This window comes from Phlebotomus argentipes, unplaced genomic scaffold, assembly GCF_947086385.1.
Source record: "Phlebotomus argentipes unplaced genomic scaffold, Phlebotomus argentipes genome assembly contig_32, whole genome shotgun sequence".
Classification (NCBI taxonomy): Eukaryota; Metazoa; Arthropoda; class Insecta; order Diptera; family Psychodidae; genus Phlebotomus; species Phlebotomus argentipes.
In genome coordinates, this window is record NW_026776187.1 from 2587242 (window position 1) to 2603443 (window position 16202).

A 16202-nucleotide genomic window follows, 5' to 3' on the forward strand; every position below is an offset into this window, starting at 1 on the left:
AAACAACATTTAAATTTCACTGTTAATTTATTACTTTTTGCTCTTATTTACATTTTGTTGGTCTGTGTTCCTTCTTTAATTCTTCCTCCTCTCTTTTTGTATAATAATTCATAATTGTACATTCTGAAATCAACTAATTTTTCACTACAGATTTGTCCTATGTTTTATGACCTATCATTTTATTCTCGGTCCGTCTTCATGCTGTACTCAATGTTTTTTGCTCTCTTTTCTCTCTTGTTGTCACGAATCGAATTGCATTTGCTGCATTTTCTTTCACTTTTTTTCTCCTCTAAATGTGGGAATGTACAGCGAGTCGTCCTACGATAATGTTTACAAAATATCTTCCTCTTTTTTCTCTTCTTCTTTGAAATTGTATATTTGAGATGCACAATTTTTTGTTGTTTTTTTCGTACTTTCATCTTCAGCTTCACACTAAACTAAATCTCGGAGCGATTCCATCTCTAAAACTAATTGGTAAATTTATTTGATAAATGTTTACTCACACGTGTTCATCTTTCTTTTGAATCTTTGCATGTTTTTTTTTCTTTTATAGCTTAAATTTTTACCATTCCTATTTATAGACATAATAAAATTTGAATGATATAACAAATACACGATTTTATTGGTATATTGAAAATTAAGATTACTTCTCTTTCAATTAGTATTAGGTTAACAAATATTCATTATATTCTTACCACTAACAAAAAAAATATATATAAGATAAAAACAAAAAGGTATTGCGAATTGAAAGAATCTCTATAAGTTGCACTTTTTCTCTCTCTCTCTCTCAATCATTCACATCATTGTCAGCAATCTATATTTAAATGTGTGCTTTCCATAACGAATTTTCCACGCTCTTCTCTCTTACGTTCTCTCTTTTGTACAATATTCGAAGCAGATGCTACAATAAATCATATATTTTATATTCTTTCGAAAATCTCTAATATATTGTGGATTGAATTAAATTTGTCTTAAAATATATTACCTAAAAATTCAGTTACAATTTATAGTTCTACTCTGTAAAGTATCAGAACTCGCAGTGTTTCGTCAAAGGAAGATAAAAATTACGATTTACAATTTTTCTTTCTTAGCCTTTCTTCTTTTCTTTTGATTGGTGGACTACAGAGATATTTTTTTCTTCTTTGTCAGCTGTGATAAGCCTTTGAATTTGTCATAAAGTCGTGACAATAAAATGCAATAAATTACTAATAAAACTTCTACAACTTTTCTCCTTCATTTGTCAATAAAATTGATGAAAAAATTGTGTAAATAAACTTTTTCACCTCTACAATTCTCACGTTATAATTATATAGGTTTTGTGACATAGAAGACATTTTTTTTTCTAAATTTAAATACATTTTTTTTGTTTACTTTCTCTGCCAAACACACAATTTCTCCACGTGATTTCTTTCCCTTCTAACTCTTTTTTTTTTGCTCTATTCCACATTCTCAAATGTGACCTCAATTGTCGCTCAATCCTCAAATCCATCCGTTTTTCCCCACAATTTAACTACAACTTTTCTTCTCCTGTGATTTTCAAAGTAAATAGCAAGAAAATAACTTTTTTTTTGAATAAAATCTGAGGATTTCCCTTCTTCTTCACTCTAAAAAAAACCAACCTTCGCCTTCTGCCGCCTAGAGAGTGTCTCAAAAAGTACACAATAGTGAAAATCCGAATCAAACTATAATATAGTTAAAGAACGTCTTTGGTTGCTAGTCCTCGTCGCCGGCGCTCGCCTAGAACCACGGCGCGCGGTTCATGGTGTTCATCGCATCGTACGGCGACTTGTGCATGCCCAGCGCGTGATGGTAGCTCGACTGGGAGTACGCGCCAGGCGCTCCCGGCGGCGCCAGCAGTCCCTGATTCAGCATCATCTGCGCCTCCGTCGCCCGATGGAGATATTGCTGGTAAATGGGCGAAGTGGCATCCAGCTGCGGGGAGTTCATGAACGGATACGACGGCCGCGTGGTCGGATGCGAGAGGAATTGATGGTACGACGGCGCCGACACCGGCACATTCCCAGCGCCCTTCTCCGCCACAGCGGCCGCCGCATCGGGCGTGTTTCTGTGCCCCGTTGGCAAGTAGTACGGATTGGGATTGTTGCGGAAGTCCTCGAGATATCCAGGCGGATTCTCAGGTCCGTACGGCAAGCTGAGCCCCGTTGGCGTGGGGCCAAAGTTGAAAGCACTGCCCGGCACCATGCTGGCCGACTTCAGCGAGATGGCCGACGAGTCTGTGGACGCCGTGGCAGCGCCGCTGGACGCTGCCGTGCCCGTCTTGAGCCCAGCATACGACTGGAAGCCCTGCTGCTGCTGCATCACGTTCTGCGCCATGAGATCACTCGCATTCTGTCCAGCCGTTGCCTTCTTCTTCTTCCCACGCTTCTGGCTCTTCGCAGGCGCCTCCTGCACCGGCTGCGGCATTGGCTGCGCCTTCCCACCCATCTCGTGGTACGGAGACATCGTGGAAATTGGGCCAGACGTGAACATCTGCTGCAAACTCGCCGCCGCCGAGGACTGATGGTGCATATTCTTGCCGAACATGTGCGCCGATGGGATTGTCTTGTCATAATATCCGCCCGCCGTGGACTGCTGCAAGCTGAGCAGATGCTCATCCATGATGGGCAGTGGCGTGAGATTCCTCAGACTGGGATCGATGGCATTGTAGGGATGGGAAGTCTTGTAAGCCGGCGGCTGGAGAGTTTCATAGCGAGGCACATTGCTGTCCTTCTGACCAGCAGCAGACGCGGCGGCGTCGTGCAGAAGTTGACTTTGACGGGGATTCGGAATAGCCAGATCCACTCCCTTCGCACCAGGAACAGCGTGTTGCTGCGATGCCTGCTGCAGCTGAGGATTCGCCGTCTGGTGCGCTCCGGGAATCGCAGATTTACCCTGCGAAGAGACAAAATCATTGTGTAAAAGACAATCAAGTCCTTCCCAGCCACAATTCCTCCTCACCTCCGCTCCGAGATGCTGCTTCAGCTGCTGCTGATATCCCGTCATGGGTCCCAACTCAGTGATGGTCTTCTGCTGCGACGCTCGCAAATTGTTCCCGCCCTGAGACGCGTAGTCACTCTGTGTGATGCCCTTGCCGTAGTTGAGATCAAAGAGGTCGGGCGGACTCTTGCCAGTGCCACTGGGCGGCACTGTGGAGCCACTCGTGGCGAGCGGCAGGGATTTCGGGAAGCCCATCGATGCCGCCCTGTTGAACATCTCGAAGGCCTTCGACGTGGAGATGTCCAGTTGCTTGCCATACTTGCTGAACGCCAGCAAATCGAACATCTGCTGCTGCTGCTTGCTGGCCGCGCTCTTCTCCGCATCCTCAGGCATCGCCTTGCCCTGGCCACTGTAGCCCAGATTGATCATGTCACTCTGCTGCGCCGGCAGCTCATTGTGCTTCGACGGGGCGGGCTGAGCATTCTGGCGGTAATTCAGGGGATTCTGCACACTCTCCGGCGGCGCATCGTAGATGTTCTGCTGCCTGAGAACTTGCTGGGCCGAGGGCGGCATGAAGAGGTTCTGCGACTCGTCGTATCGCTTCCCCTGCAGACTGCTGTACGGCGGATAGTTCTGATGAGCCGGCGTCATGTTCTGGCCCATGTCCTGGTGGTGATGAGCCATGGGCGGAGCCTGCGTCATCGCGCCCAAGTGGCCGCGGTGCTGCAATTGCGCCCCGTGAGACGGCACCGCCGTGGGCAGCTTCTCCTGATTGCACTGACTCGGCAGCGACGGCTGCCCATGAGCCGCCGGAGGCATCATATTGTGCGCCTCGAATTGCGGTGGAATGTGAGACGGAGCCTGCCAGTCGCCAGACGTGGAGCTCTGCTCCGGCGTCACCTGAGCCGACGGCTTGGGCGAGTTCGGGTTCTGGTGGAAGGGCGACAGCTGCTCGGGCTGCGAATAGGGCGAGTTGGGATCGTGCTGGGAATACGGCGAGCTGTGATTGGAGTGGGAGAATGGCGACACCGGCGCCCCTTTCTGCGGCTGCTGCGGCTGCTGTTGCTGTCTCGCGTGGTATTGCGGCGTCTGGGATTGCGGCGACAAGGCGCTCGGCTGCTGTTGCGGCGCCGAGGCCTGATATGGAGATATTGGTCCACTGTTCACCTTCTGTTGCGCCTGGAAGGGCGAGTGCTGCTGCTGCTGGTACGGAGAGTGTTGCTGCTGATAGGGCGACAGCTGTTGATGCTGATATGGAGAATTGGGATTGTTGTTGGGACTCATGGAGTTGTTGTAGTCGGACGAGTCCTCAGATCGCTGCTGTTTGTACTGATCATAGTAAGAGGCCGGGCTCTTGCTGCTGGTGCTCTTCTTGCCATCCGCCGCCGAGACAGTGGTTGAGTAATTGCCATAACTTCCATACGACGGACTCGTGAGTCCAGTCATGGCCGGTGACGTTGCAGACGAGTAAACGTGTTGCGAGTATTGCGGATAAGTCGATGGTTGCTCTCGTGGACTGCAACTCTTCTCAGGGCTGCTCTTTGTCGTGGTGTCCTGATAGAATCCCACCTTTATGGCACCATTCAGAGAGTATGGCGATGCAGACTTTGGCAGTTCTTCAGGCTTCGGCGACGTCAGTATCGGCGAAGCGCCCAGCGGCGATGGATACGGTCCAGGATACATTCGCTCATCAATAGCTATCCTCGGACTGTCCGGATCCTGACTGTAGGACGATCTTTCGGACACTGTACTCCCTGTGCTCGCCTTCCGCTGCCTCGGCGCCGGCTGACTGTACGACGTGCCACTCTCAGCGCCATTCAGCGAAGCCGGAGACTTTGACGTTGCCAAGTCATTCGATTGAACATCACTTGGCGACGTGTCCATCTTTTTCTTCGCCAATTCCTCCTCTTCCGTCTTCTTTGCCTTCTTCGGCGCCCCAAAAGCCTTAAACCACGCACTCAAATTGGGCGTCGCCGTCACCTTTTCCGCCGGCTTTTCATCCTTTTGATTATCAGGCTCATTCTCCTTTAGACACTTCTCACTCTTCACCTTCTCAGCAGTGTCTTTGCACTGTTCCGTCTTCTCCTTCTCCTCCTTGGCATTCTCCTTCTCAGACACTTTCTCCGCCGAAACATCCTTCGCCTCATCCACGAAATTGTGCTGCTGCACCAGACCAAACTCCTCAGTGTCCAGCACAGTGCCAAGACTCAGTTTCGGTCCAGTCTCAGTCGGCTTCACCATCAGAGAATTTTTGATTTCCTTCAGCTTCGACAAATTTCCCAGCGGAAACAACTCGTCGGGCTTGTTTGTGTTCTGAATAAGATTCCCCTTCGTCTTGCCCGGCTGCAGACGATCTATTGGTCGAGCCACTTCGCGCTTCCTCACCGTTATCTTGTCCTTCAGCGTCTTCCTCTTGTCCCTGATGTCCTTCCTCTGTCCAGCCTGTGCATTCGGACCTTGTCCACTCGGTGGATTCATCCTAGCACCCGGAGGAGCACTTCCCGCGGCCGAGCCGTCCTTTTGTCCAGCACCGCTGATCAGCGGAACATCACTCGGGGTTTGCGTTCGAGCTGAGGACTGCTGAATTGGCACCGGACGCCGAAAGTCCTCAGCCTCGAAGTCATCCCAGATGTATCGCGACGGGGAATTGCTGTCCGACGGTGGCTCCAGCCATCGATTGATGTCCTTCAGCGTTTGCTCCCACACTCCCTGCTCCAGAGCCTCCATATTCTTGCTGTTCTTCTTCGACGGCGTCCCACCTTCGGCAATCACCTTGGACGACTTGCTGTTCTTCTTGCCACTGCCCGCCTTCGCCTGGTTCTCCTTCTTCGTCCGATGCGACGACACTGACGGTGTGTCATCCACAAAATCATACTCATCCTTCTTCTTGCCAGTCGATTTCTGCGGCGATGCCTTCGGATCGGCATTCGGATCCCGCAGACGCTCGAAGATTGTCTTCTCTTGAGTCGGTTTCCCACCCAAGATCTCATCAATGACGGCAGTTCGTTGCTTAGTCTTCTCCGTGCTCTGCTTCAGCCTCTCGATTGTCTCATTGAGTGTCTGGTGCTTGTCCTTAGAGTCCTTTCCCGACGACCCACCGCCCTCCTTGCCCCCAGGTGACGCCTTTCCACCCTTCATCGATTTCCCCTTGCTCGGTGTGCCGCGACCACTCTTGGCCGCCTTCTCCTCGGCCACCATCGCCCGCCGGCGCTCCTTTATCAAATCAAACTTGTCCTTGATATCCGGCGTGGGCGGTCTCGACGGCAGCTTTCGCTTCGAGTGATCATTGTGGAAGTCATCGGAGACATTGGAGAATGTCGACGACACTGGACTTGGACTTCGCGAGAAGCTCCGACTGGATATCGACATCAGGTCGTCGTCCTTGTGAAAGCGACCCGCTGACGCTTTCCCACCAGTCTGCTTGGTACTGTTGGTCTTGAAGGCACTTTGGGAGACGTGTGAGGAGCGCTCTGACGAAATTGGCGAAAGATTTGCACTTTTCTTCTTCTCCACCTTCGCACTGGAGTCCAACGATGGCTTCGTCTTGTGCTTATTCTTTCGCGACTCCTCTTCTTTGGGTTTCTCTTTGCCCTTACTCCGCACACCCTTCTCCTTTGTCTTCTTCGCGTCGGCCTTCTTCTCCGAAGCCTTCTTCTTCGCGGGATAGTTCAGGACACTGCCATCAGAGCTGAGATCCTTTGAAACCGTTTCATCAGCGTCATTTGCCTTCTTCTTCGACACTTTGTCATTTTTAGCACTTGTCGTCACATCCTTTGCGGCACTTTTACCCTTCTTCTGAGCATTCTTTGCCACACTCTTGGCGCTTTCCGCCTTCTTCGGTGACTCCTTTCCCTTGGACACACTCTCGTGCACCTTCTCCTTTGCACTCTTGATCTTCTCCTTCTTCACTGGATTCGGGCTCTTCTCACTGACAGACTTTGTGTGTTTGTCCTTCTTCGCGCTCTCCTTGCTTGCCTTAGTCTGACTGACTTTCTTCTCTGGCTCCTCAACACTGTCCTCATCTTCATCACTCTCGTTGCGACGATCAGTCTTGCCGTCATTTTTCTTTCTTCTCTTCCGATCTTTATCCTTCTCCTTTCTCTTCCTCTTTGTTCCGCGCGGACTCTCGATGGGCTCCTTACTCACCTCCTGACTCTTGTGCTTCGCCTTCTGCTTCTCCACAGTCTCCTTGTCCATCGTCTTGCCCTTTTTCTCCTTCACCACCTCCTCACTCACGTCACTCTCCTCCGATGGATCATCCATGCTGTGCTTCGATCGCTTCGTTGTACTTTTCTTCAACACCTCCTTCTTGCCCGCCTTAACAGCCAATGGCTTCGCAGTGTACTTCTCCCTGAACACATTGGTCTTCAAATCCGGATACTCGAGATTGGCATCCTCCTCGTCCGATGAGTTTTGCTCAAAGTACTTCTTTGTGGCCTTCTCAAATGCCTCCTGCAGATTGTTCACCATCTCCGTGTACTCTGTAATATGTGGACACACAAGTGAAGAAGGCGAATGAGTGCGCTGTGATATAAAATCAATGTGACCCCCAAACGTGACACTCACCATTATTTTGTCCATTGTACAGACGACAATTGTTCACGATGAGTTTGAAATCATTGCGAAATTCCGTGAATGTCGCATATTCACCATTATCCAATTTCTCTTCCATCTTCAGCAGATCCATCGGCCTGCAGAGGGGTTGCAAAAAGATAAAATGGGAAAAGAGAGAGAGAAAAACATAAATTAGACACATTTCACCGGGAAACATATCGCCATAATTCAATGAAGTAAACAATGGTGTCACCTTCTAATGATTGAGTAATATCGCGGAGCGATGTCCTCCTCAACGGGATCCATAAAGGGCCAAGCATCCTTGTGATTCTTCACATACTCCAGCACTTTGTGCATACCAATTTGGAGGACCTCTTCTGTCTCCGTAAAACTGAGAGTTGGAATGATTGATGTTGTAAATCTTCATTGCATATTCGATTTTTATAGCATTTTGTCATTGATGCATTTTAGTTACACACATATATATTTTTTGTCGCCATTCGCATTATGTACATTTGTTTTTTGGCATTCGACATCCAACCCAGAGAGTCAGTAAAGATGTGTGGTATTAAGTAGGATGAAGACAGAATGCACAGTGTATTCGTGTAGTTTTTTTTTGCATTATATACACAATATTATTTACATGATGATATGGAGGATGACGACGATGATTGTGTGTGAGTTGTTGTTGGACGAAATACACATTGAGAGACAAGATGAAAAAGACGAGAGTGAAAAGAAAAAAGTGTTATTAATTACTTGTATTCTATGACAGTTTTAATTTCCTAACATTTAAAATGTCTTTTAGATTGTTCTCTCTCTTCCAACCCTTTTTTCCTCATTCACTCACTCACTCTTCCATCACATCAAATAGATTAAATATTAATAAATTATTCAAGTATTTTTGCAAATTTCACATTGTGTATTCGACGGATGAATGGAAAACTGTGAAAAGTCGATTTATCATAGTTTTCGTCTTATGAATTTTTGAAAAGCTTTTTATTTGTTCTTCCTGTACAAATTTTTTTTTTAGATTTGTATCTTATGAGACAATAGCTAAAAATCTTATTTATCTAAAAAGCACAAATAGAAAAAATTGTCATGTTTTACGAATATTCATTGTTTACGCTGAACCATTTTTCCAAGAAAAATGTCTCAAAAATTGCAGTCAAATGTATAAAACGCCTTTTCAGATAATAATTAGGTATAATAATAGATGTTCAGAATTATTCTAAAATGTTTTTTATGGTGAAAACACAGCATTTTGCTCATTCGATCTTGGCTCGGTCCCGTCAGATTCCCTTCAGAATTTTGGTCTGCAGATCAACTTTTGGCGCCTTCACACAAACTGATTTTCTCCACAATTATGGCTCATTATGGACGAAATCAATTAATTTTTGAGTTTTTTCCACAATATAAATTCATTTCATTGACGATTTTCTCCATTTTCCATATGAAATTGGTCTATTTTGACCATTTTGACAGCAAGCGCATTGTCAGACACGTCAAACTCAAATTCAGCGCGGGTTGCCCAACGTAAAATCTGCAGCCACACACCCGACATAAAAATGTCGTGAACAGGAAGGAAAATACACGATTCGCGTGGGGAAGAAAGAGACGTTCGTGAACAAATTACAAATGACAAATGCTGTGTTTTCACTATTAGACTTTCAATGAATATTTCTCATATCTTTAAAAAAAATTTCACATGAAAACTTTAAAGAAAAGTTCAAGTAAAGCATGAAAAATTGATTTTTTAGAACTAATTTCGATAAAATCGTCTCGAAGACTAATAAAAATCGACTTTGGAAAGTAATATTTTCAGATTTTCCATTAATTTTGCCATATTTTAGTCCAAAATTCTAATAAATACTGACAAAAACAACTGAAATATTTACAAAATAAAAAATGCACTTTAACGGACGATTTGAAGGCGTTTTAAGGGTTTTGAAGAAAATTTGGCAAATTTTCTTTTTTTGATTTTGACTTTTGATAGTTTTCGAAGCACCCTTCGGTGTTAACAGTTGAAAAGGGAAAGATAATCCTTTGTCATTTGTAATTTCCCGCCCTTTCAAAGCCCATTTCGTCAAATATACTTCATACAATCAATGAAAATTTAATTATTCAGCCGAGCTTGATGAATCACGAGGAAGAGTGAAATGTGAAATTTGCAGAAAGTCCTTTCAAATCAACCCATAAACAGTGTGAAGCCCTTTTCCTGTACACAAACACCAACGATCTATATATGCTTATAGATTTCCTCCCCCAAAACACAAAGGATGCAATTTAAAAACATCGATTTGAAAGACTTAATCGAAGGCGAAAAGCTTTCATGCTTCATTAAGTTGTTATAATGCTGTATATTCCATGCAACAGTCAAACAAGATTGAGAACAAGTAATTTAACACTCGCAATACTGCACTGAGGCATAGTGAAAAATCGATATATTGTGATTGTGATACATTTCCCAGTGAATCTAGTGATATATATGTTGTGTAAACAATCACACCCCAAAGCGAATTTAAAGAAAAAAAACCACTTCAAAATCATCCTTCACACCACAAACGAATCACACACAAAGCACAAAACTGTCTTAAGATCTTAGTGTTTATGAAGAAGAAAAATGTGTGCAAAGTGTGGGCAATAGTGGCCAAAGCAAAGGTGCTGAATAATGAAATTTAAACTCACATTTGAGATGATTTTGCCTTCTTCTTCCTCGCCTTCTCCACTGGAATTTTCTCCACTGAACTTCCAGCACTCTTTGCACTTCCAGAGCCAATTTCTGGAATTATTATATTCCCCGTGACGGACGACAGTGAATTGTTTGTCTGTCGTCCGGGGAGCTTACTCGTTGCCGGTGACATTTTACTTGAAGAAACAGTCTTCTTCACTTCTTTCTGCTTTCTATTCATCGGCACGGCACTTGTTTCACTCAAGTCAACAGAACTTTTGCACGAATTGTCCACTTCCACACTACCGTCTCGCCCGTTATCATTCACTGTTGCCACAGTCACATTCCCCTCACAATCCTCCGCTGTGTAGTCAAGCAAGTGTCCTGAGTGCTGCGACGCCTGACAGGACGATGATCCACTGGCGAGCGTCGAGAAGTTACTCGATCGAGAAGTCGATCTTGATCTGCAAGTGTTGAAAACACCAATTAATATCGGTGTTCGCCAAAAACCCATCAAACTTGGCAAACTCTTGTGAAACTATACTAAGAAAAAGTGACTGATAAGAACACATATTGTCACAACTCAATGGTAAATATAAATATGTATATTAAGAATAGTATTTTTCATTTCTTTTTTTTTGGAAGCAATTGAAGGAATAAGATTTAAAAAATAAAATTGAATCATGCATACATACACGAATTGTTTTCATCTGTTTTTAGAGGACTCAAAATGTCTCACTATAAAAAACAGAAAATAATAATGCGACATGGAGATTGGCCGAGATTTTTGCACAGTTCTTTTTTTTGCTTTTCTTGCACTAATTGGTAATTTGCCTGCCTGACCCTCGAGTGGCGACGCGCTGTTTGCACCTCTTTCGACTGTTCCAATGATCACCCACGCCTTCTTCTATTGAGCTATCAGAGGAAGAATCTTCAGCAGATTTCACCAGCTTCTTCACATCCAAATCTGATAACTCTCTCTCACTATCTGAGTTCTTCTTCAGCGACAGAGCCCTCGAGCGACTGGCTTTCTTGAAGAAACTGCAACAGAGAATCACATTTTGCACTCACAATTTACCACACTCTCCCTTTTCCACAAAAACACTCACTTTCTCCTCCGTTGATCCTCCTTCTCTTTGAAAAGCTTTGGAATTTTTGGGAGAAAATTCTCATAAAGAATTTTCGACAAGGCACGATTGCGTCGAGATGTCGATGCTTTCAATTTTGCCGCCAGATTCGTCCAATCGTCCTCCGTGAAGCAAATCACTTGCCAAATTGCGTCACTCTTTGACTTCTGCCTCTTCTCACCACGCAAATTGTCCTCCCTGTACAGTCTCGTGCCGAAGAAGTACCAATAGGCTGAGTTCTTGTCATCATAGCCCAGCGGCTCAACGCGCAGACTGTCCGCCTCTAATTTGTCCAAGAGTTCAGGTACATTCTTAGATTCCAATCTGAAGTAACACAAAGTGTGGAGAATCTCAAGTTTGCGTCTCAGTGGCAATAGTTGAAAGTCTGTATCAGAATCAAATGGGTTCTCAATGTTGTGGATCTGCAGAAGAAAGAAAATCACAAGTCAAATTTCACACATTTCAACACCACATTTTCATCTACAACACTCACTCGACATTGTCTCCTGAACAGTCTTCGCAAGAACATTTGATAGTTGCTGGTGTGAATATGTTCTCTGCACTTGTGCAGAATATCACATCCTCTCAGGAGACTCACAATTAAGTCCGACAGCAGTGTAGTTTGACCTTCATTTTCATCTGCCAGCAGAGCTTCCTCCAAATCCTGCAAAACATACACACAAACATTCAATCCTGCATTTATTCACAACCGCCAGCAAAACCACTCAATCTCTCACCTCAATATGAAATTCGGGAAGATTAAAAATCTGCGAGAAGAGAGAACAGAAGTGCGCTACACAGGGAACCTCCCACCATGATTGAATATCTAGGATACTGATGAAAGTGGGGAACATAACCCGCTCCTTGAAGTTGAGATTTGTCCCTTGTATCCTCACAAAAGTGTGTGTGTATTTGCACGTCACCTGCGGTGGCAATTGAAGAGGCAAAATGTTTATATCACGAGGGAAATGCGGCATTGTGTGAAAAAATATCCTCAGGAGGATATCCTAGTGTATCAATCTCTCATCACTGCCGGATTGTTTGTAATTATTGGAGTAATAGAAACCATAATAATAAAGGTAGCGCGCTATAGCGGTTTTACTAAAGGTCGCGCGACTTATATATTCACATACATATATACTCTCTGCCTCCAATACATACAATAGAACGCTTTCTCTCTCTTCCCACACCACGCAATTTTCCTATCTAATCGATTTTCGAGAATCAAGAACTCACTGATTTCGGTCACAGATATGATAATAAAAATAAAAACAAAACAATTCTGCCGCTTCCAGCTTCTGCAGCACATTTCTGGCTTCTTCAAGCCGCAAATTCCTCTGATTAATTCCTCTGGGAATTCCTTAAACAATAGTAATTGTTAACCTTAAGATATTGCCTGATTTTACAACACTCAGCGACACGATGTAACGAAGAAAAACCTAGCATTGAGTTAAGCTCTAGGATAAGAACAATTAAGGGACTTAGAATTACTTTAACCTTTACAAATTCAACCATCTTTCCGGATAAATAGATTTTGTCTTGTCAGCAATTTTCCCGCCAAAATCGTAATGTTCTAATTTTGTTGAAAAAGAAACAAACAAATTTATATTGACTGATTTCTAAAATTTCCAAGCATTTTTCACAAATAATTTACAGTCGCTTTTGAATGAAATAAAAGCACAACATCTAGACCGAGCCATGGTGTGGTTTTTCCCCGTGGAAGCAATTACAATAATTTTGCATAGTGTCTCTTATATAAAATTATACGAAAGTGTGAAAAATAAGGGAAAATGCGTGCGGAAGAAGGCGCCAGAAAGAGAGGAAAAGCGAGCAGTTTTGCGCCACGAAGGGACCCAGTTTGGGCGCCTTGGGCGCGCTTCTCCGCCGCCCGTGTGGCGGCCGAGGAATTTCTCGCGCTTCCGGAGCGAACAAGTGTGCCTCCTGCAGTCCCGCGAGGGTCGCGACGTCGCCCGCGACCAAGCGCGCCAGTTGGCAGTGACGGGGAAGAGCGGACGCAGCAAATTGGTGGAAAATCAGTGTGTTTTCATTCTAATCCCATTCGCGCGCCCTCTTGACTCGCTCTCTCGCGCTCCGACAAGGTCTTTTTTTATCCGGAGAAGCCAGAGCACATAGCGGCACTCTCGGTACATAACACAAATGTGTCCCCAAGACTCTTGCGTGCCTCAGTTGTGCGACGGGCACACCGCGGGAGAGTGCTGCTCGCCCGAGAGAGAGCTGGCTGTCAGTTCATGGGGGGGAGCGAGCTCGCGCGCCACTCGGGGGCGCTGCTCCGCGGGCGCTCCGCCCCGCGCGGGGCCCCTGGCGCCCGCCCGGACGCCGAGGCGCGCTCCCGATGCGCGAAAATCGATTGGCGATCGCGGCGGAACGGCACACGGGTGGATTTCCTCCGACATTCAACGCGCAGACCAGAAACTCTCGGTTGAAATTCCGTAAAATGGAAGATGCGTACAATATTTTTCACCACATACCAACTCGCCTGCCCAGGCCCTTTTCCGCCGCCCTCGCGGCCACTCAACACCCCAAACCCACTCCGCGCGCACGGCCGCACACTTGGATACTCACTCGAGATAATTTTCGATCTGTAAATAGTGAAAATTTCTTCGATAAATTAACACACAAAAATAAATCACACAGCTTCGGTGAAAATTTTAACAAGAACTGCCTACTTTCTGCGTTGTGAAAATGAAACGCGAGATGACCGTATGCGACCAGCAGCCGCTCCTCTCGCTCTCGCAGTGTCACGAGTGAGCAAGTGGGCAGTATCGTGCTGTCTCTCTTTTTCCAGCACTTTTCGAGCGAATGCCATGTTGACAGCAAGGAGTGCGCCGAAGTATTTCAGCCGCCAGCCGGCGGACATCAGTGGGCTGAATTGAGGCTCTGCCAACAGAAATACAATCCAGGAGTATTTGATACTCTTCGCAGAGAATTAAGAAAGACACACACTTGGACTGGACAATATGTAGAGTCTCTTCATGCGGAGATTCCAAGACAATCGTGGTGAAATTCTTGCAGCTGTGCGATTTCGGCTCGGCGCACACTCTTCGCACTGACAGCATCCCAGTTTTCTCAAGTTACTCGCGGAAAGGGTGAATTTCCCAGGGAAAGTGCAAACTGAAGTGCTGAAAGCGTGCAGAACATCCTCAAGAAGCACCAGACGCTGCAGAACCGCTGAGCAACCATGGGTGTGGAGCCACTGACTCTTGCAACTGGTGAGGAAAGCTCGGGGAGGCGCGCGAAAGGCCTTCCGCCCTTCGGGGAAAAATCACATCTCTCACGCTGTTCTCTTCTCCTCCTGTCGCCTGTGCGACAAAAATAGACATCAAACGGACCATCGAGCTGCTGGCGAAGCTCGAGATGAGCGGCGAGATTCCTACGACGAAGGTGGCGGCGCTGCAGAAAGTCCTCCAGAGTGACTTCTTCAACGCCGTGCGGGAAGTGTACGAGCACGTCTACGAGACGGTGGACGTGCAGGGCTCGCAGGACGTGCGAGCCTCCGCCACCGCCAAGGCCACGGTGGCCGCGTTCGCCGCCAGCGAGGGACACGCGCACCCGCGCGTCGTGGAGCTGCCGAAGACGGACGAGGGCCTGGGATTCAACGTGATGGGCGGCAAGGAGCAGAACTCCCCCATTTACATCTCCCGCATCATCCCCGGAGGCGTGGCCGATCGCCACGGGGGCCTCAAGCGGGGCGACCAGCTGCTCTCCGTCAACGGAGTGGTGCGTATTTGCTCTGTTGTCTGCTCCGTCTTCTCTGACCTGCGATTTTGGAGGGAAAGTCTTGGGGAAAGTGGTTGATTTCCTCCTATTTCCTTGGTTCAATTTAAGCCACTTAAATCCTTTAGGGTTGATAACATTCTGAGCTTGATTTGGTCAAATTGTACCCTCCCTTAATTTCGGAATGTTCTTTGCTTTTTCTGCTTCAATTTCCATTTCGTATCATGTCTAGAAATTGAAGCTTTTCCAGCTTTTTCTATATATCTGTGGATGTGGCAAAAACGTCGTTATTCGATAGCTTATTTCTCATGCATTTTAAGTGCAAATTCTCCCGCCAAAAACTGTGATAAAACTTTAAGACTGGAGGAAAAATGCAGTGCTTTAAATTCTCTTTAAATCTTCGTAGGAAATCACGCTTTTCTTCCATTTCTTTGAATTCTTCTAATCTCTCACTTAAGCGGATTACTGAGAATTTGCATCATTTGCATGATAGTTTGAAACAGCGATTTTGCCCAGTGAAGAGAAGCGGCGAGAAGTCAATGCTGAAGAGTGGTTTGCTTAATTGCCTCGTTGCAGTCCGTGGAGGGCGAGAACCATGAGAAAGCCGTGGAGCTCCTCAAGCAGGCGATCGGCTCGGTGAAGCTGGTGGTGCGCTACACGCCAAAGGTGCTGGAGGAGATGGAGTTGCGATTTGACAAGCAACGCGCTGCCCGTCGACGTCAGTTCCAGTGAACAAGTCGACAAGACGCCTGAAAAGTGGAGCGGAAATGTGCCAGATGAACACGGAAAGTAATCCACACACACACGACACAGCAGTTTTACTCATAGAGTGCAATTCTCCGTGCGCCGCAAATTGATTTTCTTCGGCCGCCGCGACTCTCGCCGAAAAAATTGTAGATTTATTGTTTTAGTAGGGAATATTTAAGTCATTGAGACATTTTAAAGTATTTTCAATTCCTTTTTATTAAACATATAATTTCATCATTTTTCTCTTCACTTTATTTTTTTTTCTCCTCTTATTTCAGTTCCTACGCATCTCATTTGCGCCTCCTAAAATGTTGTATAATTGTATTTCATTTTCCTTTTTTGTCCGCCGATAAAAAAGAAAAGTCAATCAATCGTGAAATGTTACTGAAAGATAAATTGGATCAAAGTGTGTTTGTAGTTTTGTTTCTTCT

General features: G+C 45.8%; 3 protein-coding genes across 5 annotated transcripts; 1 reads left to right on the forward strand and 2 right to left on the reverse strand.

The window, feature by feature from the left end:
- Nucleotides 1–8: 8 nt before the first annotated feature.
- On the reverse strand, nt 9–10973 carry LOC132264098 (serine/arginine repetitive matrix protein 2-like). 3 transcript variants are annotated; one of them, XM_059764170.1, is made up of 6 exons: nt 10858–10973; nt 10180–10626; nt 7745–7882; nt 7504–7628; nt 2959–7418; nt 9–2892 (listed from the first exon to the last, which is right to left on the reverse strand). In XM_059764170.1, the coding sequence occupies exons 2-6, from the start codon at nt 10401–10403 to the stop codon at nt 1738–1740; spliced, it is 6102 nt and encodes a 2033-aa protein (XP_059620153.1). In that variant the 5' UTR covers nt 10404–10626; nt 10858–10973; the 3' UTR covers nt 9–1737. The 3 variants fall into 3 exon arrangements, with proteins under 3 accessions (XP_059620153.1, XP_059620152.1, XP_059620154.1); XM_059764169.1 differs by having other exon boundaries at nt 7745–7912; XM_059764171.1 differs by lacking the exon at nt 7745–7882.
- Nucleotides 10974–10980: 7 nt separating this feature from the next.
- On the reverse strand, nt 10981–12266 carry LOC132264261 (chromatin remodeling regulator CECR2-like). Its single transcript, XM_059764376.1, has 4 exons — nt 12027–12266; nt 11783–11953; nt 11272–11711; nt 10981–11203 (listed from the first exon to the last, which is right to left on the reverse strand). The coding sequence occupies exons 1-4, from the start codon at nt 12264–12266 to the stop codon at nt 10981–10983; spliced, it is 1074 nt and encodes a 357-aa protein (XP_059620359.1).
- A 1471-nt stretch (nt 12267–13737) lies between these two features.
- On the forward strand, nt 13738–16098 carry LOC132264101 (protein lin-7 homolog C). The gene is made up of 4 exons (XM_059764177.1): nt 13738–13891; nt 14096–14519; nt 14627–15027; nt 15601–16098. Exons 2-4 carry the CDS (start codon nt 14489–14491, stop codon nt 15754–15756), a joined length of 588 nt encoding a protein of 195 aa, XP_059620160.1. The 5' UTR covers nt 13738–13891; nt 14096–14488; the 3' UTR covers nt 15757–16098.
- Nucleotides 16099–16202: the final 104 nt, after the last annotated feature.

Coding starts and splice junctions, on each gene's coding strand:
- LOC132264098 (XM_059764169.1), bottom strand. CDS start 10,403: ATGAATAGAAAGCAGAAAGAAGTGAAGAAGACTGTTTCTTCAAGTAAA. Junction 7,913..10,179: donor AAGGCAAAATCATCTCAAAT/GTGAGTTTAAAT, acceptor TATGCAATGAAG/ATTTACAACATCAATCATTC. Junction 7,419..7,503: donor GTACAATGGACAAAATAATG/GTGAGTGTCACG, acceptor CACATATTACAG/AGTACACGGAGATGGTGAAC.
- LOC132264261 (XM_059764376.1), bottom strand. CDS start 12,266: ATGCCGCATTTCCCTCGTGATATAAACATTTTGCCTCTTCAATTGCCA. Junction 11,954..12,026: donor TTCCCGAATTTCATATTGAG/GTGAGAGATTGA, acceptor TATGTTTTGCAG/GATTTGGAGGAAGCTCTGCT. Junction 11,712..11,782: donor TGTTCAGGAGACAATGTCGA/GTGAGTGTTGTA, acceptor TTTCTTCTGCAG/ATCCACAACATTGAGAACCC.
- LOC132264101 (XM_059764177.1), top strand. CDS start 14,489: ATGGGTGTGGAGCCACTGACTCTTGCAACTG. Junction 14,520..14,626: donor GCCACTGACTCTTGCAACTG/GTGAGGAAAGCT, acceptor CGACAAAAATAG/ACATCAAACGGACCATCGAG. Junction 15,028..15,600: donor TGCTCTCCGTCAACGGAGTG/GTGCGTATTTGC, acceptor GCCTCGTTGCAG/TCCGTGGAGGGCGAGAACCA.